A 20,176-nucleotide genomic window follows, 5' to 3' on the forward strand; every position below is an offset into this window, starting at 1 on the left:
TTCATATATCAGAATTTCAAGATCTATGGTTGTTCTACCTAACTATTGAGAATCATAACACAAACAAATTAAGTAACAATAATCAGAAAAAAATTATGTGTTTTCACATGAAAAAGATTAACCTTCTCTCCCCCCCAAGTAATTGACATTGTTAAATATGTGCATGTAATTCCATGTCATTTTTAATTAAATAGGTAGATTCTTATAACTTCCACTGCAATCAGAATAGAAAACTACTGCAATTGATTAATTTTTGAATATAAATATACATTAGATAACTTCAGACAGAAAGTTCCACATTATTTGTTATATATAACAATTAGTATTTAAAATTATCAATACCTGAGAAAATTTTTTTTGGTAAAATCTATTTCTAAAGGGCAGTGGGAAATTCTCACAATGTGGATAAGGTATACTTTGGTTAAACTGCACAGATCAGACAACCTCATCACTCAGTGACCAGCTCCTCCAACATGAGAGTGAGCAAGGATTAAGCACACACCTTATTGAAGACAATTTGCTAAGAACCGTACTACTCCAAAACAGTTTACCAGTGAAAAGTCTAGATAAACACATGCATGCACATGTCAACTCCTTTCTCACGCAAACAGAACACTTCCTAGAGCCATCATATCATGAATACGGTTACATAGCAAAAGAGCACACAAATAAATACACACAAAGAAACAATGAAATAAACTGGCCAGATTCTTTCAAGACAAATTTACTGCTTCTTATTTCCCCTAAAATGCAAATTAAAATCCAAATGTTTGTGAATTCCAATTCTGATTCAATTCATAATAATGTAGGATCACAAAAGAAAAAAGTCTAAAACCATTCTTACCTTGGCCATCTGTGCCTGGACGCCATTTGCCTTGAGAGATGCTACTGCTTTCTGTGCAGCTGCAGGACTGTCAAAATCTACAAAACCATAACCTGTGAAAACACAGAGCCCCTTGTTAGTTCTCACAAATAACTGCATCTCTATCATACAGTGACTATTGGTGTCACACTTGCACTCATGATCCAGGTTGAAAACTATGGTTATGTCATGACTTTTATTGATGAGATATTGCTGAGGTTTTGAAAATTAACTTTAGGAATAGTTTTGTTGTTGTTGTTGTTATTTTCAACATTCTATGTTCCTCATTCTTGCAGCAAATCCATTATTGTGGCAAATGACTTAGTAATTTTTCAATTGCTTTACTTTTTATCAAAGTAGCATTGGTTTAACACACTATATACATCAACTGAAGTAATGAGTTCTTATACCAAGAAATAAATGAAAAATAAGAATCTAAATCTATGATTCTTAACATGTGCAGAAAGATATTGCAATCTATTTAATCAAGAAATAGTAACTTTTATTTTTTAGAGATTTCTTTGCAGATAGAATATGCAATCAGTCACTTGATTTGGACTAATGTGGTGAGTAAGGTAGAGATTAACTTATACATCTGAAGAGGTATGTAAATAGTATTTTAACCCAATGCAACTTTGATAAAAAATAATGCAATTAAAAATTATTTACCATGTCCTATCTTCAGTGGATTTGCATCAATAATGGGGACTAGAGAATGTTGAAAATAATAAGAAAAATCTATTTCTAAAGTTAATTTTCAAAATCTCAGCAAAATCTCATCAATAAAAGTCATGACAGAACTTACCTAAAGTTACTATGAGTAACCTCAACAACACCTGGCATAATAATAGGCCTTCAACAAATAGATGGGTACTGAATGAATAAATAAGGATTGTGGATGAGAGTCAGGGTTTCAACATAGTTCTAGCTAATTTCTATACCCATGCTTATTACCTACAGGACAGTCTCTCTCTCCAGGATAACATCTTAATAAACTAGACACTTAAGTGATCTGGGCTAAGAGAAATTGTAATGATATTCAAGCTTCTTTTTTTATTATTTATTTTATGTATATATATATATATATATATCACATCATTTTTCATTTTTTTACAATGTTTGCTTTCTTTTCCCTGGTGTAGTCCCCATAGTCAAGCTTCTTTTAAAAATAGGAAACAAAATGCACACACAATAAAATAAATAAAAGTAAAAAACAAAGACCCATGCCACTTACTTGCAACTGAGTAGAATTTGAAGAGGGTGCAAGAGTAGGCTGGTTCTATGATTGTGTGCCAATGTCAGTGTGTATATAAAAGGGGAGGTTAAAGAAATAGCTAGTAAAACAGAATCAATGGAGAGTGGATTCTGCACGCCCATAAACTAGCTGATATTAGTCCAGGGCGTAGCCTATAAATATGTAACTGACAATAACAATGTCAGTTGCCAAGTATATTTCAAAATAAAAATGCTCAAGAATGAGTATGAGGACAGTTTGGTTTGACATATCCACAAAACCTACCCTATGTCCCCTAGCCCTGTTCTCAGCTGTCAGGCAAGGATTTACTCTGTGCTTTCATACCTGTCTCACTTAGAAGTTCTGAGATGATCAGTGAAACAAACTGCTAATCATGCACCGGGACACCCCCGCCCCAATAACCAAAGAAGCATGCAAGGGAATTCAATTACCAAGTTGTTTCTTTTAATTAACTTTTTAATTTTCTCCCCTCGAATCCCTTCTTCTTTTTTCCCCTCCCAGCATGCTATCCTGAAATGAACTTGTAACACAGCAGTATACCATAAAATGCTCTTGAAAAGCTGGGCAGAGAAGCTGTGAAGTTTGTCTTTCTAATCCAAAAGGAAACCTGCTCTGTAAGTACTGCTAATTCTTCTCTTCCCACAAAATTCAAATTCTTTCAGTAATATGGGCACCACTACCCACTAAGACAAATAAGACAGGGTTCTAGGGGGAAAAAAAGAGGGGAAACAGAACAAAATAAGTTAAATAAGTTAGGAAGTAGAATTAGAGCAGAGGAAACTAAAATGTAGATATTTCCATCTATGTGCCTGATACTATGCTGGGTTGCTGACATATTAATGACTGGTGAACTTATAATAGTCTCATGTACTGCTGGCCTCATTCCCATTCATGTGTCTGCATGAAGAAACTGAGGCTTAGGTGAGGTGATTCCATTGGCTGAAAGTCACAACTTACTTAAATGGCAAATCCAGGATTTGAAGAGACGTCTGTATATGTCCTTTCCAAATGCACCATACAATGAATTGCTTTAAAACGCCATTTTCTAAACAATTTTTAGTAGTCTGTCTACCAGGGAGAGAACCGAATTCTTGAGAACTCTTTGGATTTTGAAGTTAGTACATAGAGCAATCTTATGAAAAATTTGTCAGTTCATTCAGTTAGTACATTTACTACTGGGGTGATTGAGTTCTCAGTAGAACAAAGTGAAGTTTGGCAAGACAACTCCTCCCCTCTCACTCTGTGGTTCATCTTCCTTATCCACTCACATGCTAGTTTCTTTCATTGAAAAAGAAATCCTATGCCAGGCACTTTTCCAGATGCAGGTTAGACAGTAAAGAAAAATATATTCCCAGTTCCCACCCTTAGGTAACTTGCAATTGAATCGGGGATGGATATGAACAACTAATAACATAAATAAATCCATAACTACAAAATCACGCTTTCCTTAAAAGAAAATAAGAACTGGGGCCTCCCTGGTGGCACAAGGGATTAAGATACAACCTATGAAGCTATCCACAGCCACTGTGGATGAGTTCATTCCCTGCCCACAGAACAACCCACATGGTGCAGCAGACCTCTCCTGACTCACCCGCTGCTCCCCTCAGCAGTGTATTTCAGTCAAACTGCCTGTTCTGCTCCCCACTCTGTCTCTGGTGAATTCTCTCACCCCCCACACCTCTGGCCTGTACCCCAGTTCTTGTATGCATAAATACATCTTTTAAAATATATTTAAAAAAAACTAAGAACTTGCATCTAATAATAGAACTATTAATTATTCTTTATTGAAAGTTTTAAGGAAGCATAGGCACAAAATGATCTGCATGTCTTAAAAAAATTATTCATAACACTTGAGCTGATTTCTGTTGAAGATTGATTTGGAGGTGGGGAAGATGGCAGGAGGGATGGAATCAGGGAGATGAGTTAGAACTACTATAACAATCCAGAAAAATGGTAGCTGGAAGTAAATGGGTGGGATCAAAGAGATGATATGAATTACATTTTGGAAGCAGAATTAACAAGACTTGGTGATAGATAGGGTTGGGAGGAAAGGAGCTATATAAGACAAGGATTACTATAGAGTTTTTCAGCATAAGCTAGTAGGTGGGTGGAGGTGTGATTTATTAAAATGGAGAGAGTAGAGAAGGGAGGATCCAACAAGGGAGAAAGAAAATTAAAAAATCAGTGTGAGACATGTTGAGTCAGAAATGCCTGGACGACATCTAAGTAAAAATGTCAAATGGCAGTTGGATATATGAGGCTGGTGTTCAGAATAGAGGATAGGATTAGGACGATAAATTAAGAGGCCAATGGCATAAAGATGTTATTGACAGAAATGGAAATACACAAAAATGCCTAGTGTAGGTAGAGACAAAGATCCTGGATTTAGAGCATGAACAACTTAAGCATTTAAGTGTTAGGTAGGAAAATGAGATTACAAAGGAGTCTAAAGGAGGATCAGAGAGGAAAAAGGAAATAAAAAGGGAATGTCTCAAAGCTAGATAAGAAAATATACCAAGAAACAGAGAGAGATAAGCTGTGTCAAATGCTACTGAGTGTGAGCAAGACGAGAGCTTGAAAAGACACAGTGTGGTTAGGAACGTGGATGTCACTGTCATGCTTTTCCTTAGGCAGCTACTTGGGATTGAAGCCTGCCTGTAGGTGAAGTGTAAGAAAGGCATAGACAGAGTGCTTCCGGACTTCTGTCATTATCTTGGCTGGGATAAAGAATTAAGAGACAGATAGCAAGAAGGGGATATGAAGTCAAGTGAATTAGTTTTGCTCCTTTGTTTTAACATAGGAGATTCAATGGTTTTCAACCTTAGCTCCATGCTGGAATCACTTTGGGAGCTAACAAAAATACCAATACCCAGGACTCACCCCCAGGGAAATTAAATCAATATCTTTGGGAATGTGGCCCACATGTTTACACAAATACGTGTGTGTGTGTGTGTGTGTGTGTGTGTCTATTCCCCAGAAGATTTCAGTGTGAAGCCAGGATAGATAACTATTGGGTATTCATTCAAAATAGTCAACAATTGTTTGTTTTTTTTTTTTTTTAATTGTATATGCTATGAGGTTGTTCTTTGTATTTTTGAACATTTATAGCAAAGGTCAAGAAGAAGGCAAGAGATAAAGCTACAGGAGTGCAAGGGAATAACTTATTGAATAATATTCTGGAAAAAAATAGATAAATAAGGGGGATATGAAACATGTTTGAAGTGTTGCCCTTTATCAAGAGGAACACTACCTTTAGCTCATTTTAACTGGAAGGAAGGCATAAAAGACCACTCTTGATTACCAGGTGTAATTTCTTTTCATTTCCCCAGTTACTGAGCCTGTACCTAATCCTTTGCCTGTGTTTAATAAATATTTGTCCAAGTTAATTGAAAGCACGTATAAAAGATGCTAATTTACTTCATGGACTACAATGGGGATTTACTGATAAAAAGGCCTATTAATACATTTTTTACTCTAAAGAACAATATAAATGCCACGCAGTCATCATTCTGGCCCCAGATGTCCCGTCTCTCCGGCTCCACTCCAGTGTGGCATTGCTCCGGCTTCCTCCACCCCCACACGCTACACAGGATATTACCAAATCATGAGTCTGATCTTCAGGGCTCAGCTCCAATCCAAACAAAGGAAACCTCTGTGAGGGCCTGAGATATCAGAGCTTTCTCTGAATGGGAGAGGCCACGGATGAACTTTCCAGAAGAGTGGACTTCTAAAGAACCATCTTGCTCTTTAAAAGCATGATACAAAAAAATCTCCAAAACTGAAGACCCCCAGCCCCACAGGACAGTTAGGACCCCATAAAACAAAGCTGTAAATAAAGAATAAGCCACCTGTAATGTTTCACTGAGTTACGTATTTTTCATGCACACACACTTTCACTAATTAAATGAAAGTTCAGAGGTAAAAATGTCTCAAGTCACCCCGCAAAACACTGTGATGCTAGAAATAAATAGTCCATTCCTGAGTTTTATGTGACAGCGTATACACCATTATGATCATAAGAAAATAAAATGAAATGAGAAGCTGCCCCTAAAGAATAACGATGCATTTAGTAAGAATAAAGCAACTCCAATTTGGTTTCAATTTACTTTCTTAATGACAAATAATCAAGTCAGGGAACAGAAACCTCTGTACCTACATCTGGCGAGGGGCAGGGTAGAGAGATTAGTTCAGCTCCAGCTAATAATGCTTTATGGTAACCGTTAAAATCCTCGATAAAACACCGGTGAATGGGAATTATCGGAAACCTCAGCCCAAGCCCACTGGTCTCACGCCCTCAATTACATAATTAAGCTTGGCAGCCCGTTCAAATGAGTTAAAACTGAAAGTCACTGTTTTCTTCACACACCCCTGTCCTTGTTTCTCCTCCTCGTCTGGAGAAGGCCAGCAGTTCTGCAATTAGCGGAAAGCCGAGCAGTAAGAAAGAAACCACTCCACGTTAATTAGGTCATTCGCCAAATGCACTCATTCCATTGGCAAATATAATCAATGCTTTCCTGAAATCCTGTAAACTTTGCATGCTAAAGTCTTGCAATTACAGCACTAGAGGCCTGGTGCCTTTATGGGAAAAAGAAATGTGTACATACACACACACACACACACACACATTCTTAGAAATTGTAACTACATTCTCCAAAGGATGGGACTGCCCGAGAGTCTTGGTTGTGTGCTAATCTTTAGCATGTTTGTAAGCAGTTTCTCCGTGACCTTGGCCATTCTACTAGACCACCTGATGTGACCATACATTTCTTATATTTTCACAAATCTCTTGATCATTTTTAGCAGCTTATGTCATATTTCTGTGTGGCTACTGGCAACTAAAATTCTCTATTTAAATTGATTGCTTATTGCCCAACATGGGGATTGTTCTTTATATGTGTGGGGGGACAGGGGGAAGATTAAACCAGAACTTCTGTTTCAGATTTGTAGTGGCAAGGAGTCAGCTGAGGGAGACTTGCTCTCCAAGTGTAAGTGCACACTAAATTTCACAACATTTCCACTGTTCTTCCTCTACAGAATGACTGTCATAAAAGCCCACTTGAAACCCAGATGGCTGCATGTAACACCCAACTTCTTTCAAAGCCAAATCCAGCTGTGAGTCAAATGCGATTTTTTAAAACAGAGTAAGTGAACACTTTGTCTAGGAATTACCTATTCAGCTGAAATTCCATTCAGATTTAACAGTTGAAGATATTTAAGAATTGCCCATCCATAAACTTCTCTTTCTGTTTAGCTTTAAACGAAGTCTGTGGTGCTGTTGTCTGGGATCAGAACAGGGAAACGGAACAACACGGTGTGAAGGTGGCCAGGAAGGACAGTGCCCTGCAGGAAATGTGGAGGCCTTTACAGGCTCCCTGGAAGTCGGGTGGAGCCTAGGTCTCTAGATTTCTTCTGGATTTCACTTGCATCCCCAAACTAGGTAGGGATTGCTGAACATTTTTTCTTATTATTTGACTTCCTAGTTTTCTGCATTACATAATAAAAAAATTAGTTGAAGGACAGCATTGACCAGTCCTTCACTATCTTATATGTCTATACACATAAATGTCAGTCATTTATTTAGTGTCTTTTAGGTATATGTCCTGTGAGTGATTATTATAGAGAAGCAAGGCTACCACCGAAGAATCAACACATAGTTATGTGGCTTAGATTTGTGAAAAAAAAATATAAGCAAAAAATAAATTCTGCTAGCATGAAAAAGCCAGAGACAAGAGCTCTCATTTTAAGGCAAAAAAATTCTAGACCATTAAAATCTGAAAGCAGCTGTGCTTTAAAACACCTCTAGAAAATAGGATGACATGGTTTTCTACAGAGAAGCATATCTCTGGTGTTTCTACACAGTGGACCACAGCCTTTATTTAGTCACTCAAAAAAAAAAAAAGAGGCAAATAAGATGAATGACAATGTCCATTATACGGTAAGCATATTGCTTCACTGTATTCTGGTGGCTGAGTTCAATTACCTGAGCATTCAGATATTCTTATTGTCAGAAACATTAATAGGAGACATATATTTTTGGAACAGGATTTACCTGTTATGAGGGCACTTTTAAACCATGGTTTGACTCGTCATTTTTATTATTGTTATTACTAAATATCTGCGATATGTAAGAAAAAGAAGTTTCCAGAAGCTACAGGGAAAACTAAAACATTCTAACATGATCCTTCATGTCAGGAAGTTTATGGTCCAGTAGAGAATGTAAAGAAATTGAAACACAGTGAAGAGTCCTCCCACATAGGAATTAAGTTAGGCAAGCATACACAAAATGGCATATTTTCATACAGTATAGTCTGCATGGCCTTATGTCAACTGAATTTCTGAGCTAGGTCCCCCTTCAATAAGCATTATGATGGCAAAATCACCCACATTCTAAATGCATGCATGTGTATGTATGTATGCATGTATGTATGTATGTGCATATGAGATTGCGTATGTATTAATCTATATTTGTTTGCCAGCTTTTGTTCACAGAAGAAAAAAAGTTAAGTTAAATAAAAGGTATAGAGAAGAATCTATCTTACATAAAATGTGAAAAGAAAATGCTGATATTCTAAAAGAGTGTATATTTCCTCCAGATAGGGGCAAACTCAGTAGATGTTGTGCACAATGTCAAAAGTAAGGATTGGGGAAAAGAAATTAAGTCTCAAATAGCATTCCCCAGCAGAATAAAACAATTACAAGACAGACAAATTTAGGGAGCCAAGTATTTAGTAGTATGACACTTCAAAATGGAACACTTTCTCATTCCATTTATGTTGCACAAAAGTCTTATTAAACCAAACACAAATTCAAATCCCCAAACTCTCTTCCCTCCTCACACCATTCAATTGATTTTGATTTTTAAATGAGATAAATTGCTTCTTTATACTGAATAAAGTCAAAATTAGGATCAAAATCATTAGTTACAGGCTTAGAGAAATCACTATGCTTTAATTGAGATTAAAGCAGCTCACTGATTTGCCAAGGGTTTCAACTAGACCAACCATCATTTTATTATAATATTGCAGAGATTAAGGAAACAGTCCCCTTGCCATAAATGGGTAGATTAACCTCTGTGGATCAACTTGCATCATTTTTCTGTGCTAACAGGCAGTGTTCAGGGATACAAATAAAAATATATGTCTTCTGTCAACCACTGGCCCTGTGTGTCTCTGCTATCAGCAGCAGGAGGTACAAGTGTGTAATGGTGGCAGTAGGAACAAGCAGAGTATTGATAAAACAATTCCATTGAGTTTGTAACTATGATGGAAGCTAGCTGTAAGTGGACACTCTAATTATAGCTCTACAATTCTAGTGCACAGTAGGGGAAGCAAAACTATGATTTCATTCCTGTCTGCCCATCCTTCCCTCCCTCTCCTTGGTCCAGTCTTCCGCATGGGTAGAACTGTCTACTGTTCCTCCATCAGGAGGGCAGAGAGGATGGCCTCAGTGTGTGAGGATCAATGGAAACACAATCTCCTCCCCTTCAGTTCACAATCGCTCAGTGGCCGAGTCAATGACCTGGGAAGCATGTTTGTTATCTTAAACATTTTACTGCAGCACAGACATCCCCTGCCACGCTGCCCATTCATCTTTAGAGGACAGACATTTTAGTAAAAATAGCCAACCATCCAGAAGGATGCAATAAGTAGCTCAGTGCAAAATGGAAGAAAGAGAAAGTGAATTCTACCTACTGGTCAACCTTTTAAAGAAGCATGATTATCTGAAAGCCTCTGTTTTTGTTACACTCAACAGTCTCCATATTCCCTGCCTCTGTGTGGCACTTCATCTAAATTTCCATACAAAGCCCTAAGTCCCTTTAAATACCATTGTTATCCTGGGATAGGAATCCATCCATGATTCCCTCTCTCCAAACTACTGATAAAACATAGTTAGAAACACTTGGGGAGGCTATGATCACTACAATTATGCATTTCCTAAGTTATACTCATATTTTGCTGGATACAGCCTTCAGTCATTTGTTTATAGGACACATTGTAAATATGTAAATAAATGCCCTTATCACTATAGAAAGTGGTGGATTTTGCTTCCTCTGAGAACACAAATAAATGTACTCTCTCCTATCTGACATACCAAATGAAATTCTGGTTTTTTGTATTAGAAATTCTAAAATATAGAGCTTAAGTATACATATGGATGACTGAAATTAATACATCCATGTAGTAAAAATATCAAGAAAACTATGTTAAAAGAATAAAAATCAAGGCAAACAAAACAATGTTCGGTGAAATATAAGTCACATTCTACCTAGACCTTGGTGTCTCAGTTCAACTTTCCAAGAAACTGTCCTATGATTCCTTCTGATGTTCTAACTTGAAAAAGCAACTAGAACCAGTTCCTGAGTTCTTACTTTCATGTATCAGAAGCACCTTACAGATTTATAGAGTAATAAATTATAATTCCCGAGTTAAGATCTTGTAAATGACTGTCCACTTGTCTATTTTCCCTCTAAATATTGAGAGTAGTGTCTTTTCTTTTAAATTTAAGTTATACAGTTTTACTGAAAAAATATCAGTCAATATGGAGAAAAATTAGCCATCCTGCCACTACCCAAAGAGCCATGAAATTTTCATTAATTGTTGCCTTTATTTTAGACCAAAATTATATATATATATATACACACACACACACACACACACACACACATATGGTCTAAAATATATATATATATATATAATCTTAAAAATAAATATATAGTTCATAAAATGAATATATAATATGTAAATAAATATATAATTTATTTATACATAAATATATATAAAACAGATTATTATATATAAATATATATGGCCTAAAACATGTGTGTGTGTGTGTGTGTGTGTGTATATGTGTTTTATAATGTGCTTTTTCTCTTAACACATTTCCTGGTCAATAAATATAGATATCTATAATCTTGTGAATTTATTATTTTCAGCATCTCAATTGCCCAATTCTTAAAGATTTTTGAGTCTTCCATTATGTCTTAGTCAAACGTTTGCTAATTTGCAAAAGTGATTTTTTCCATTTTGAAATATTTTTAAAGTTAATAAAATAGGAATTAGACAAAACTTTAAGTCTCCTAGACATTAGAGAGTGATTACCCTACATATTTTCTTTCTTTCAAAGATGCTTTAAAGATAAACCCTTATGCATTCTAAATCAAAGATATCAGAACCCAGTTAAAACAAATTCAGACCATATCCCCCTGAAATACAGGGGTCTGGAAGTCCATTTTCTTTCTCATTGCAATTAAGTTGACTGCTACTAAGTATTTTGTGTCTTTTTAACAGGTGGTGATCATAGGCTTACTGCTGAGGTTTTCTCTTATGGGTAGAACTTGCTTGAAGGTTCCTAGTTGTCTAAAGAGAGTATAATATCCTGTGTTATATGATCCGAGAATATATTGGTCAACATGTAGTTTCAGGTCCTGGATCACTAGGAAAACAGCTGTGCAGGCAGAGACCAGAAGGCCTCACTGGAGTGGTTTTCTTCTTTGCTACTCCATGCGTGATCTGTGGACCAGCAGCCATGGCATCACATGGGGTTTTGTTAGAAATGAAGAATTTCATGTCCGCCTCCTATCTGCTGAGTCAGACTCCACATTTTGACCAGATCTCCAGGTGGCCTATGCTTATTAAGGTTGAGCCATCCTGGTCAGAAACAAGCCAACCATCCATCAAGTTGGGGCTGCAGAAATCTTTCCATAAAACTGCAGGGAGAGCTGGGATCTTAAATGTAACCTGATCCAAAATCTGCCTGATCATTCTATTTCCCTATATTCTCTGCATGAAAATGTTAGGGAATACAACAATCTCCCAAGGCAGCTTAAACTAGACAAAAGTATTTAATAGAAAGCTGCTTGGCATAACTGAAGGACGAAGATTTCTGCATCATACAGGCTGGTCTCCAATCCTAACTTTGCTACTTGCGAGCAATGAGTCTGTAGGCACAGAACACTCAACTGAAATTAAGGGTAATAATAATATTACCTTAATTATATGTTGGCTCTGGGCATTGAATGAATTTAAATGCCTTTAAAGCACCTGGCCTTTTGCCTAGCATCCTCACTCGCAAGCTCCCTCATCTTCTAAGACTATGATGAAACCCCGCACCCTAATTTACTCCACTTGCCTTAAATACCTTCTAAATGATAAGCCAGACAAAAGCATTTTCTTCTCTACATAACACATTTTTACATTTTTAAGATAGCAGTCCTCACCCTGCTTATATTTTCAAAATGAATATTTGAAAATATATGATTGGGTCTATTTTTACCTAATAGTTCATTTCAGAAAAAGTACACACCCTCCGACTCTCTCTCTCTTTCATGCTTTTCCATCAGAGATATACCTACTTCTGTTTAGTTACAAAGTGCAAATTGGCCTGACATGAATATAGCCCCTATAAAAAAACAGTGTTCATTGAGGAATCGAGTAACCAATATGAAGAGTGATTATACAATAAATGTATTATGCAAATTTCAGTGAGCATTTTATGCACACTGGATAAAGCATCAAATTAAAGTCTCATAACCCTTAGAAAATTAGAGTTAGCAAGAACAGAGGTTGATTTGCCCTTGAACACAAAAACTGCTAAGAGCAGACGTTCCCCCATCATTTCCACAAAATTGAGCCATTTCTGAAGGTTTTCAGATTAAAATAAGAAATCCCCAAGGAGTCATAAAGATCAGCTATTTTTACAGAAATAACTTGGAGTTGCAATTTTAAAGTGTTATGAGTTGGAAGGAATGGGTGAACTTCTGTGTCATATTTTGAAAAGCTAATATCTAGATAATCGGCCAGTTGAGAACATCAAAATTTGCATAGGGAAGGGTATGTTCTCAAGAATAAGCACAGGCGGCTGATTTACACAGTTCTCCCCAGGAACCACCCGAGAGTGGCAGCTATGCAATAGACCACTATGCTCCTTCGATTTTCCTTCACTCGCTGTAATAATGGGACTTAATAGCTGTCTTCCTCTTACACTGCCGTGTCCACCTCTCTGTGCTCACCAATGCTGATTGCACCACTGTACTTTCTGCCGAGAAATAATGGAACGTTAAGATGGATAATGCAAAGGATCCGGACAGCATTTACCTTTTGGAGAGCAGGAAAACCTGCACAAGCATCTCATTAAATCAATAAGCGAGGATGGGTGTGAGGAAGGTAGACTGAAAACTCACCTAGCCCCTAGTTTTTACACGTAGTGCCAGGATGTGGGCTGCAGTGCCAAAAATAGCCCATTCATTCATCAACCACTGGAAATCAATTTTGTTTCCTGTTTATCCTTTTTGGGAACCAGTCAGGATGAAAATATGAACATAGTGTTATTGATTTAGCAAATGCTTAGTGAAGACTTTGTATGGGTTCTGAGATAGGACCTACGGAGGGAGAAAAAGACCAAGGAGACACAGACTCTCCCCTAAGAAATGGGCTGCCCAGTGCTGGGACCACCAGTGTCACATGGCAAGGCTCTCTCCCTGAAGGCTGTGCACGGAATGTTCACTATAAGCACGATGATGGAGAGACAGCTTATTCTGACTAGGGCAGAGAAAATGGAGAAGATGAATGGGAAGCTTTGAAAAAGGTTTGTTTCTTATTTTATAACTTTTTAGTGAACTTTATTGAAGTATCATTTATATGCCATAAGTGTCCATGTTTGTGTACAGTTTGATGAGATGTGACAAGCCTATTCACTGCACAGTCACTGTAACTATATGGAATCCTTTCATCCCCCACAAAGCTCCTTCATGCTCCATCATAGTCACCCAATTCCTGCCCACTTCTAGGTTCTGTCATTATAGGTGAAACTTGCCTATTCTAGAAACTCAAACAAATGGAATCACTTGGCAGAGGCTGCGGATAGCTTCTTAGTACTGAGACTTTTAACCCTTTGTGCCATCAGGGAGGCTGGATTCCAAACACGTGTGCCCCCTATTTCAGGCTCCCCACTGCACCCTCACTAGACTCTGGCCACAGCGCCTCCAGGACCATGCATCCACTGACCCCTCCCGTGGTAGTGGCCATCCTCCACACTTGGCAGAAGGTGGGTGCTCCTGCTCCTCAGTTAGCTGACGCTGTCCGCTCTCCTCTCCTTGCACTGACACCATCTGTAGATTATTTATTTTGTTTACAAAATGATTAAACTTTACCTCATGGACTGTCAGTGCCAAGATAATAGAGAAGAGGATGGTTTTATTCAAAACTCAACAAATCACCAAAACTTGCTAGACTTTCTGGCTCCTATTAGTCACTGAAAGAACGGGAGGGAGGGAGTGAATGAATGTACGAGCAAACTAATAACAAATTAAAAACCTCGGCTTTTACCCAGTCCCACACCTAAGTTCAGCATCATAACTCACACAAGTCTCTAAAACAAACTATTCTTCATTTTCCTTCTTCTAAAATGCCTTTGTATTATTACATAACTTAAGAAACAACCCAGAGTAGTAAATTTGCAACAGCAACTCTAAAACTGACTTTGGCTTGATTTGTGTTTATAGATTTTGGGGCATTAAAAGGCAAAATATTTCCAGAGGGATTAGGAAAATGTTGGATGGAAAGTCACCATAACTAAAAAGATACTAATTATGATCATAATAAGGCAGGAATCTCTTTTCTAAGCTTGTGTGCTGAAAAACACAGCTGCCAAGTGTTGGTGTTATTGCTTTCACTGTTTCCAAAGAACAGGTATTTAATAGTATACGGCTTTAAGGTAAGGTTAGCACAGAGCTGTTTTCAGATCAATAAATAACTTTGTGTCAGAGACCTGCTGGATTCTTGCCTAGTTTATTGTGACTTAACAAAGGGCCCAGGAACAATATTGTAAAAGGAAAAAAAAATAGGTGAGCTCCTGGCTCATCCTTAAGGGACAAAAAAAAAACCCAAGATCAAGAATGTTCACAAATAAGAGCAGTTTAAAGAATGCCAGAACTCCGTATTGAAATAGGATAATTGCAACGGTAGTGGAATCACTGTTTTCAAGGCCTGAGCTAAGAAACTTGACCTTGGAAATGTTTTCAAACACACAAAAAATTCACAAGCAGTGGCACAACCAGATTTTTTTTTTTTCTTTCCTACAGGGTACTACATTAAATTCACTTTTTCTAAGTTCCTGAAAGCTTTCTTTCCCTGTACCCTATCTTCCTTTAGGCATTTAACAAATACCACTGACAAGGTAAATAAATATTTGGGAACATAATTTAAGTTTCCTTCCCTAAAATGGTAGCAAAAAGAGAATAAATTCCCCTCTTCACTTTTCATCAGTTCCTTCTGCTGAACAGGAAGCTTGGAATTCCTTCTCTGGCTAAAATACACATGGAAGAAAAAAATGATAGGTCTAAGAAGCTTGCTTCCTATCCTTATGAAGAAAGGCTTCAAATAATAATAATAATAATAATAATAATAATAATAATAATAATAAAGGGATTTCTGTTGCCAAAAGCATCCTAGCTTAGGAAACAAAGCAGTGAGATTTTTAGAAAGGTACTTGGAGATCGATTAAGTTTTTTGTCCTCTGGGAAATGACAGCATTGACTTATTTCTTATTCCAAACTGATGGCATTGTCTTAACCCCTCCTTTATGTCCATTTGCTTATTGGAATGGATGGAGATCATCATAGTTGCTATTTACAATTCCTGGAGCTGTTGTGATATATATTCATATCATGTGAAATAGTGACTGGAACAATGTTATGTGTTATACCTATAAAATAAGCTATGCTGCTATTATTATTATTATTATTATTATTATTACTACTACTACTATTATTTGTGAATAAAGACCACAAATGCTTTCTTATTAAAAAAACAACAACAACATATCTTTAATTCTTTTACCAATATATATAAAAATGTTTGGCCCACAAATATATCACAATGTTGCTATAATGAGTTTAAATTACCAAGACCAAAATTTATGCACAGTGAATAAATACAGTAATATTTTTCAAGTGTACTGATTTTTTTCAGACTATCATTCTGTACTAAAATATTTTATTTTAATAATCTCATTGTGAGGGAAGTTATTTTAATTATGAACATTGTAAAAATCTAGTTTCTATTAAAAAAATGTCTCATAGCATCTTGAATTCCAGCTAATTCTATTATAGGTTCCTGCAAAAACTATATATGTGTGTATAAATATATATGTATCTAGCTATATACACACACATATATATAGCTAACATAAGCATTTGACATGGTTCATTTTAAAATAACAAATTTAACTTTTATTAATCACTTTTCTGCTATTTCAGAGACTTTTGATTCCACTTTTCATTTTGGTGATGGGAGTATTAACTTAGTGTTTATATAGAAGCACATTGCATACTATTGTCATTGCCAAGTTACCAACTATTTCCAAACATTTTTGCATATTTTATATGGCTCCTCTAGTTGCAAAACACAAAGGGCCATACAAAGTCCCATGATCTAAAGGAGTAATGGGATGGAATGTAGCCATTTCAGTAGAGAAAGGATTCTTTGGCAGAGAAAATAATTAATTATAAAATTCCAGATGGGCTGTTATTTGGCATACAATATTTGTTTGGAAATACAGTGTCATCACTTTCAAAAATCAGGAAACTCCATCTGGTATCTGCACTTTTTTGTGAGAGGATGCTTGGACTCTCCCCTTGTCATTTTTTACTCATATTGAATGAAATTCTCACCGTTGGTTAAATTTAAATAATGACTGTATAGATATACAGTCACCTATGAAAAGTGATTTGAATGTTTCTGAAGGCTAGGATGGAAGAGGAAATAATAAGTTGATACTGAGTTCTGACCATATAAAATAAAATGCCTTTTGCTTTGGTGGTGGGGGTGATATGGTATCATATATCCAGGAGGTCTGAAACTTTTCCCCTAATTCATATATAGTGTTACAAACCAATGTTACTAATAAATCAAATAAATAAAATAGTTTAAAATGCCTATGCACATCACAGTGTCATACCCAATAGGGACTTTGTAGAATTTATTAAACATTTGGGGAATGGACAGTTTAAATACATATAAATAAAATAGCTAACAGTCTTTGAAAGGTAGCTTTTAGTGTTATGTTTACCAATAAGAACAATATTAATAAGAAAATGTTAAACTATATTAACCAACGATTCATTGATTCATGGATTCCATTTATTCATTCAAATAAATGTCAGAACAGCTAATGCCACAGTGTTTCTTTAGAACAGTAATAAATGTTCTACATTGTTCTCCGGACAAATGAACTTGGATAACTTTGGAAAAAGTAATATTAAGAAAGTTTTTTTTTTTTTTTTAACATTGAGACTTCCCAGAGCATTTAAAATGCTAATGCACATAGTTAATTTTTAATGAGCTATATAAAATGTGATGAATGTTTCCATGGTGTGATGACAGAAGAATTCAAAACTGGCATTTGGCTTAGTGTTACTAAGAGCTTCACCAAGAAGACAGCATTTGAGCTAGGTCTTCTCTTCTCAAAATCAACATATGTTCACTTAGAAAGTACATAAAGTTAAAAGATGAAAACAAAAGTTAACTATTAAAGATATGGGCTAGAGATAATCACCAATGACTATTCTTGGATTTCCTGAGTCTGCTTAATTGACATCTATCTCTACCTTTATATCTGCATCTCTTAACATAGTTAATGAAGTGACATTCATTATAACACTATGTAAGTTTTAGTTATCCATCAGTGATAATTGATGTGCATATAGTACATTGTTCACAGCTAAAAGTCCAAATCCATCCTTCACCACTCCATGGTGCCCGAATCTACCCAATTTCCTTTCCCCTTCAATTATAGTTATCATTAACCAGTCCTACAGTTCACAAGTTCATTTTTGTAAAGTCTTCTATGTGGAATCACCTGGGTGATACTGCATTATTTAAATTTTTCTGCAGTCTTAAATAATCTTCAAAAAATATTATTTCAGTGACTAAAACTATGTAATTATTCCAATGCAGTCAGACTTTTCTTTTCCTTCCCAAATCACTGTTAATTGAAATCAGTGGGTTTTCAATGTGTGTTTCCTAGACCATCTATGGCAGCATCACTTAGGAATTTCTTAGAAATGCAAGTTCTTGGGACCTAACCCAGATCTAGCATCAGAATCTCAAGTGCGTGACATGCAGACTTCTCCTGATGCCCGCTGCTCCCCTCAGCAGTGTCTTCCGTCTGTCTGCCTGTTCTGTTCCTAGCTCTGGCTCTGGTGAATTCTCCCACCCTCCCACGCTTCTGACTATACCCAGTGCTTATGTAAATAAATAAATAAATCTTTAAAAAAAAGGAATTTCAAGCGTGGTAGATAAATTATTGTGATGATTCTACTTTCATCTTTGCATGTAACTGTTGATGATCAACTATTTTTAATATTATGCACAGATCATTTCAGATCATATTTTCAATATCTAAGACATTGCCTGAAATACAGTTGGAGTTTAATATTCACTAAACAGATAAGTAATAGTGTCTCTATATTTGCTTCATCATTCTTTGGAATTTTGTGGTGCAAATAATTCTATGGGGTTACATTAATATTAATTCCCCTAGATATTATCTGCATTTTTCTTTCTGTATGTTTGTCAGTCTTTATTTGTAACTAAAAATATTAACAGGATTCCTACTTTTCTTTAATTCTAGTTCTCCTTTAAACAGCTTTGCCTGGTTCCTGACATGACTCCTGTAATCTGCCTCGAGTTTCCCTTCCTTACATCTTAACCCCCAGGTTTGGAGAGTGTTCTTCATTTGTGTGTTTAATTATGACTTCAGTTCCTATTAATCTAGTTTCCTGCCCAAATACTTAGAATTCTTAGTCTATATCACCTTCTTTTGTTCTGAAAATCTTTCATTTCATCTCATCTCACTTTCTCCTGTTCTTCTATGTACTATCTGGGGGATTGACCATAAAATGATTTCAATTTGAAATTGTTGTTCTTGCCTCCTTAACTCCTTCTTTATCTCACTGAGCTCCCATTTCATCCCAGCTTGTTGCCTTGGCCTCACATCCTGTCCTCTTTTCATTTAATCCTCTGCCTCTTCATCTCAGCTTATTCTATTTTGTGGCTTTCTCTTCCAGTTTACTAAAAGCAATGTCTCCTTAAATCAAATTAAATATGATACACGGTCTCTTTTTTTTCTGGTCCCGAATATAAATAGTGTTCAGGGTTCTGATCTTCCTCATGTCTCCAGAATATTTCCTTTCATTTTTGCCATGTGATAGTTTTGTAAATTGCATTTCTTTCTACTTAACCAAAATAAGGAGAAACTTAAATTTATAAATAGAGTTAATGGACTTCCCTTGACTGACCATTATTCTTTAAATATCTAAGTTAACCAAATAAGGAATCAGGAAAGAAGCAGTAACTATAATAAAGTAAAAATCAACAGGCAACTATAAATCAGAGACATTCTGTAGAGGAGGAGGATTAGAATGAGGAGGGAAGAGCACAAGGGACTACGGTGATGGTGCACAGGTGAAATGGTGGTGGGAATTTCATGGGGTAATCATACATTGTACACATATGAAGAATGATGTAACAAATATATATAAAACAAAAAATAGAACCATTTAAATTATTTAAAAAATAAAATAAATATCTAGGTATGAATAAAATTACAAACAGATCTGTGACTAGACTATAGCTAGACAACTTCAAATGTCTGATGGCCAGTCTGTGTGGATGACTCTGGCAATGATTGGCTCTTCTGCCCAGCTGCTGTTCATTCAGGTCTCTGAGTCAATGGAATATATTAAAATCTCAATCCCCAGATGTCTTCTTAGTCTCCCTTTCTATCTTCTTACTACAACATTTACTTAAGGGAACTACACCTCCAACCAGAGCTTGGTCTCAGTTGCACTTACTAAATTGTCAAATTGCAATTATTGTTTGGATATGGAAAGAACAAGGTTGGTAGAAATGGTCACGGTGCCTTGAGGACCTTAAAAGGTTGCATCTCTGAACACTGCCTGCCTTTGTGTTCCATGAATCCTAGTTATTGGATCTGTATTTCAGGTTGTTGAAAATGGTTTGTTTCATTATGCTTATCCCTCTCGGGGTATATGTGCACAG

The 20,176-nt window shown here is 36.2% G+C and overlaps 1 protein-coding gene across 6 annotated transcripts in view; it reads right to left on the reverse strand.

Moving 5' to 3' along the window:
- The window catches only part of RBMS3 (RNA binding motif single stranded interacting protein 3), a gene marked incomplete at both ends in the record, with an annotated part of 625,037 nt that overhangs the window by 353,454 nt on the left and 251,407 nt on the right, over positions 1 to 20,176 (reverse strand). For all 6 annotated transcript variants that reach the window (XM_084247514.1, XM_084247510.1, XM_084247513.1 and 3 more), the window contains one exon: positions 845 to 936. In XM_084247514.1, coding sequence (XP_084103640.1) covers positions 845 to 936 — 92 coding nt within the window. The remainder of the gene's footprint in view (positions 1 to 844; positions 937 to 20,176) is intronic.

The sequence above is a fragment of the Talpa europaea genome (assembly GCF_964194135.1).
Source record: "Talpa europaea genome assembly, chromosome: 11".
Classification (NCBI taxonomy): domain Eukaryota; kingdom Metazoa; phylum Chordata; class Mammalia; order Eulipotyphla; family Talpidae; genus Talpa; species Talpa europaea.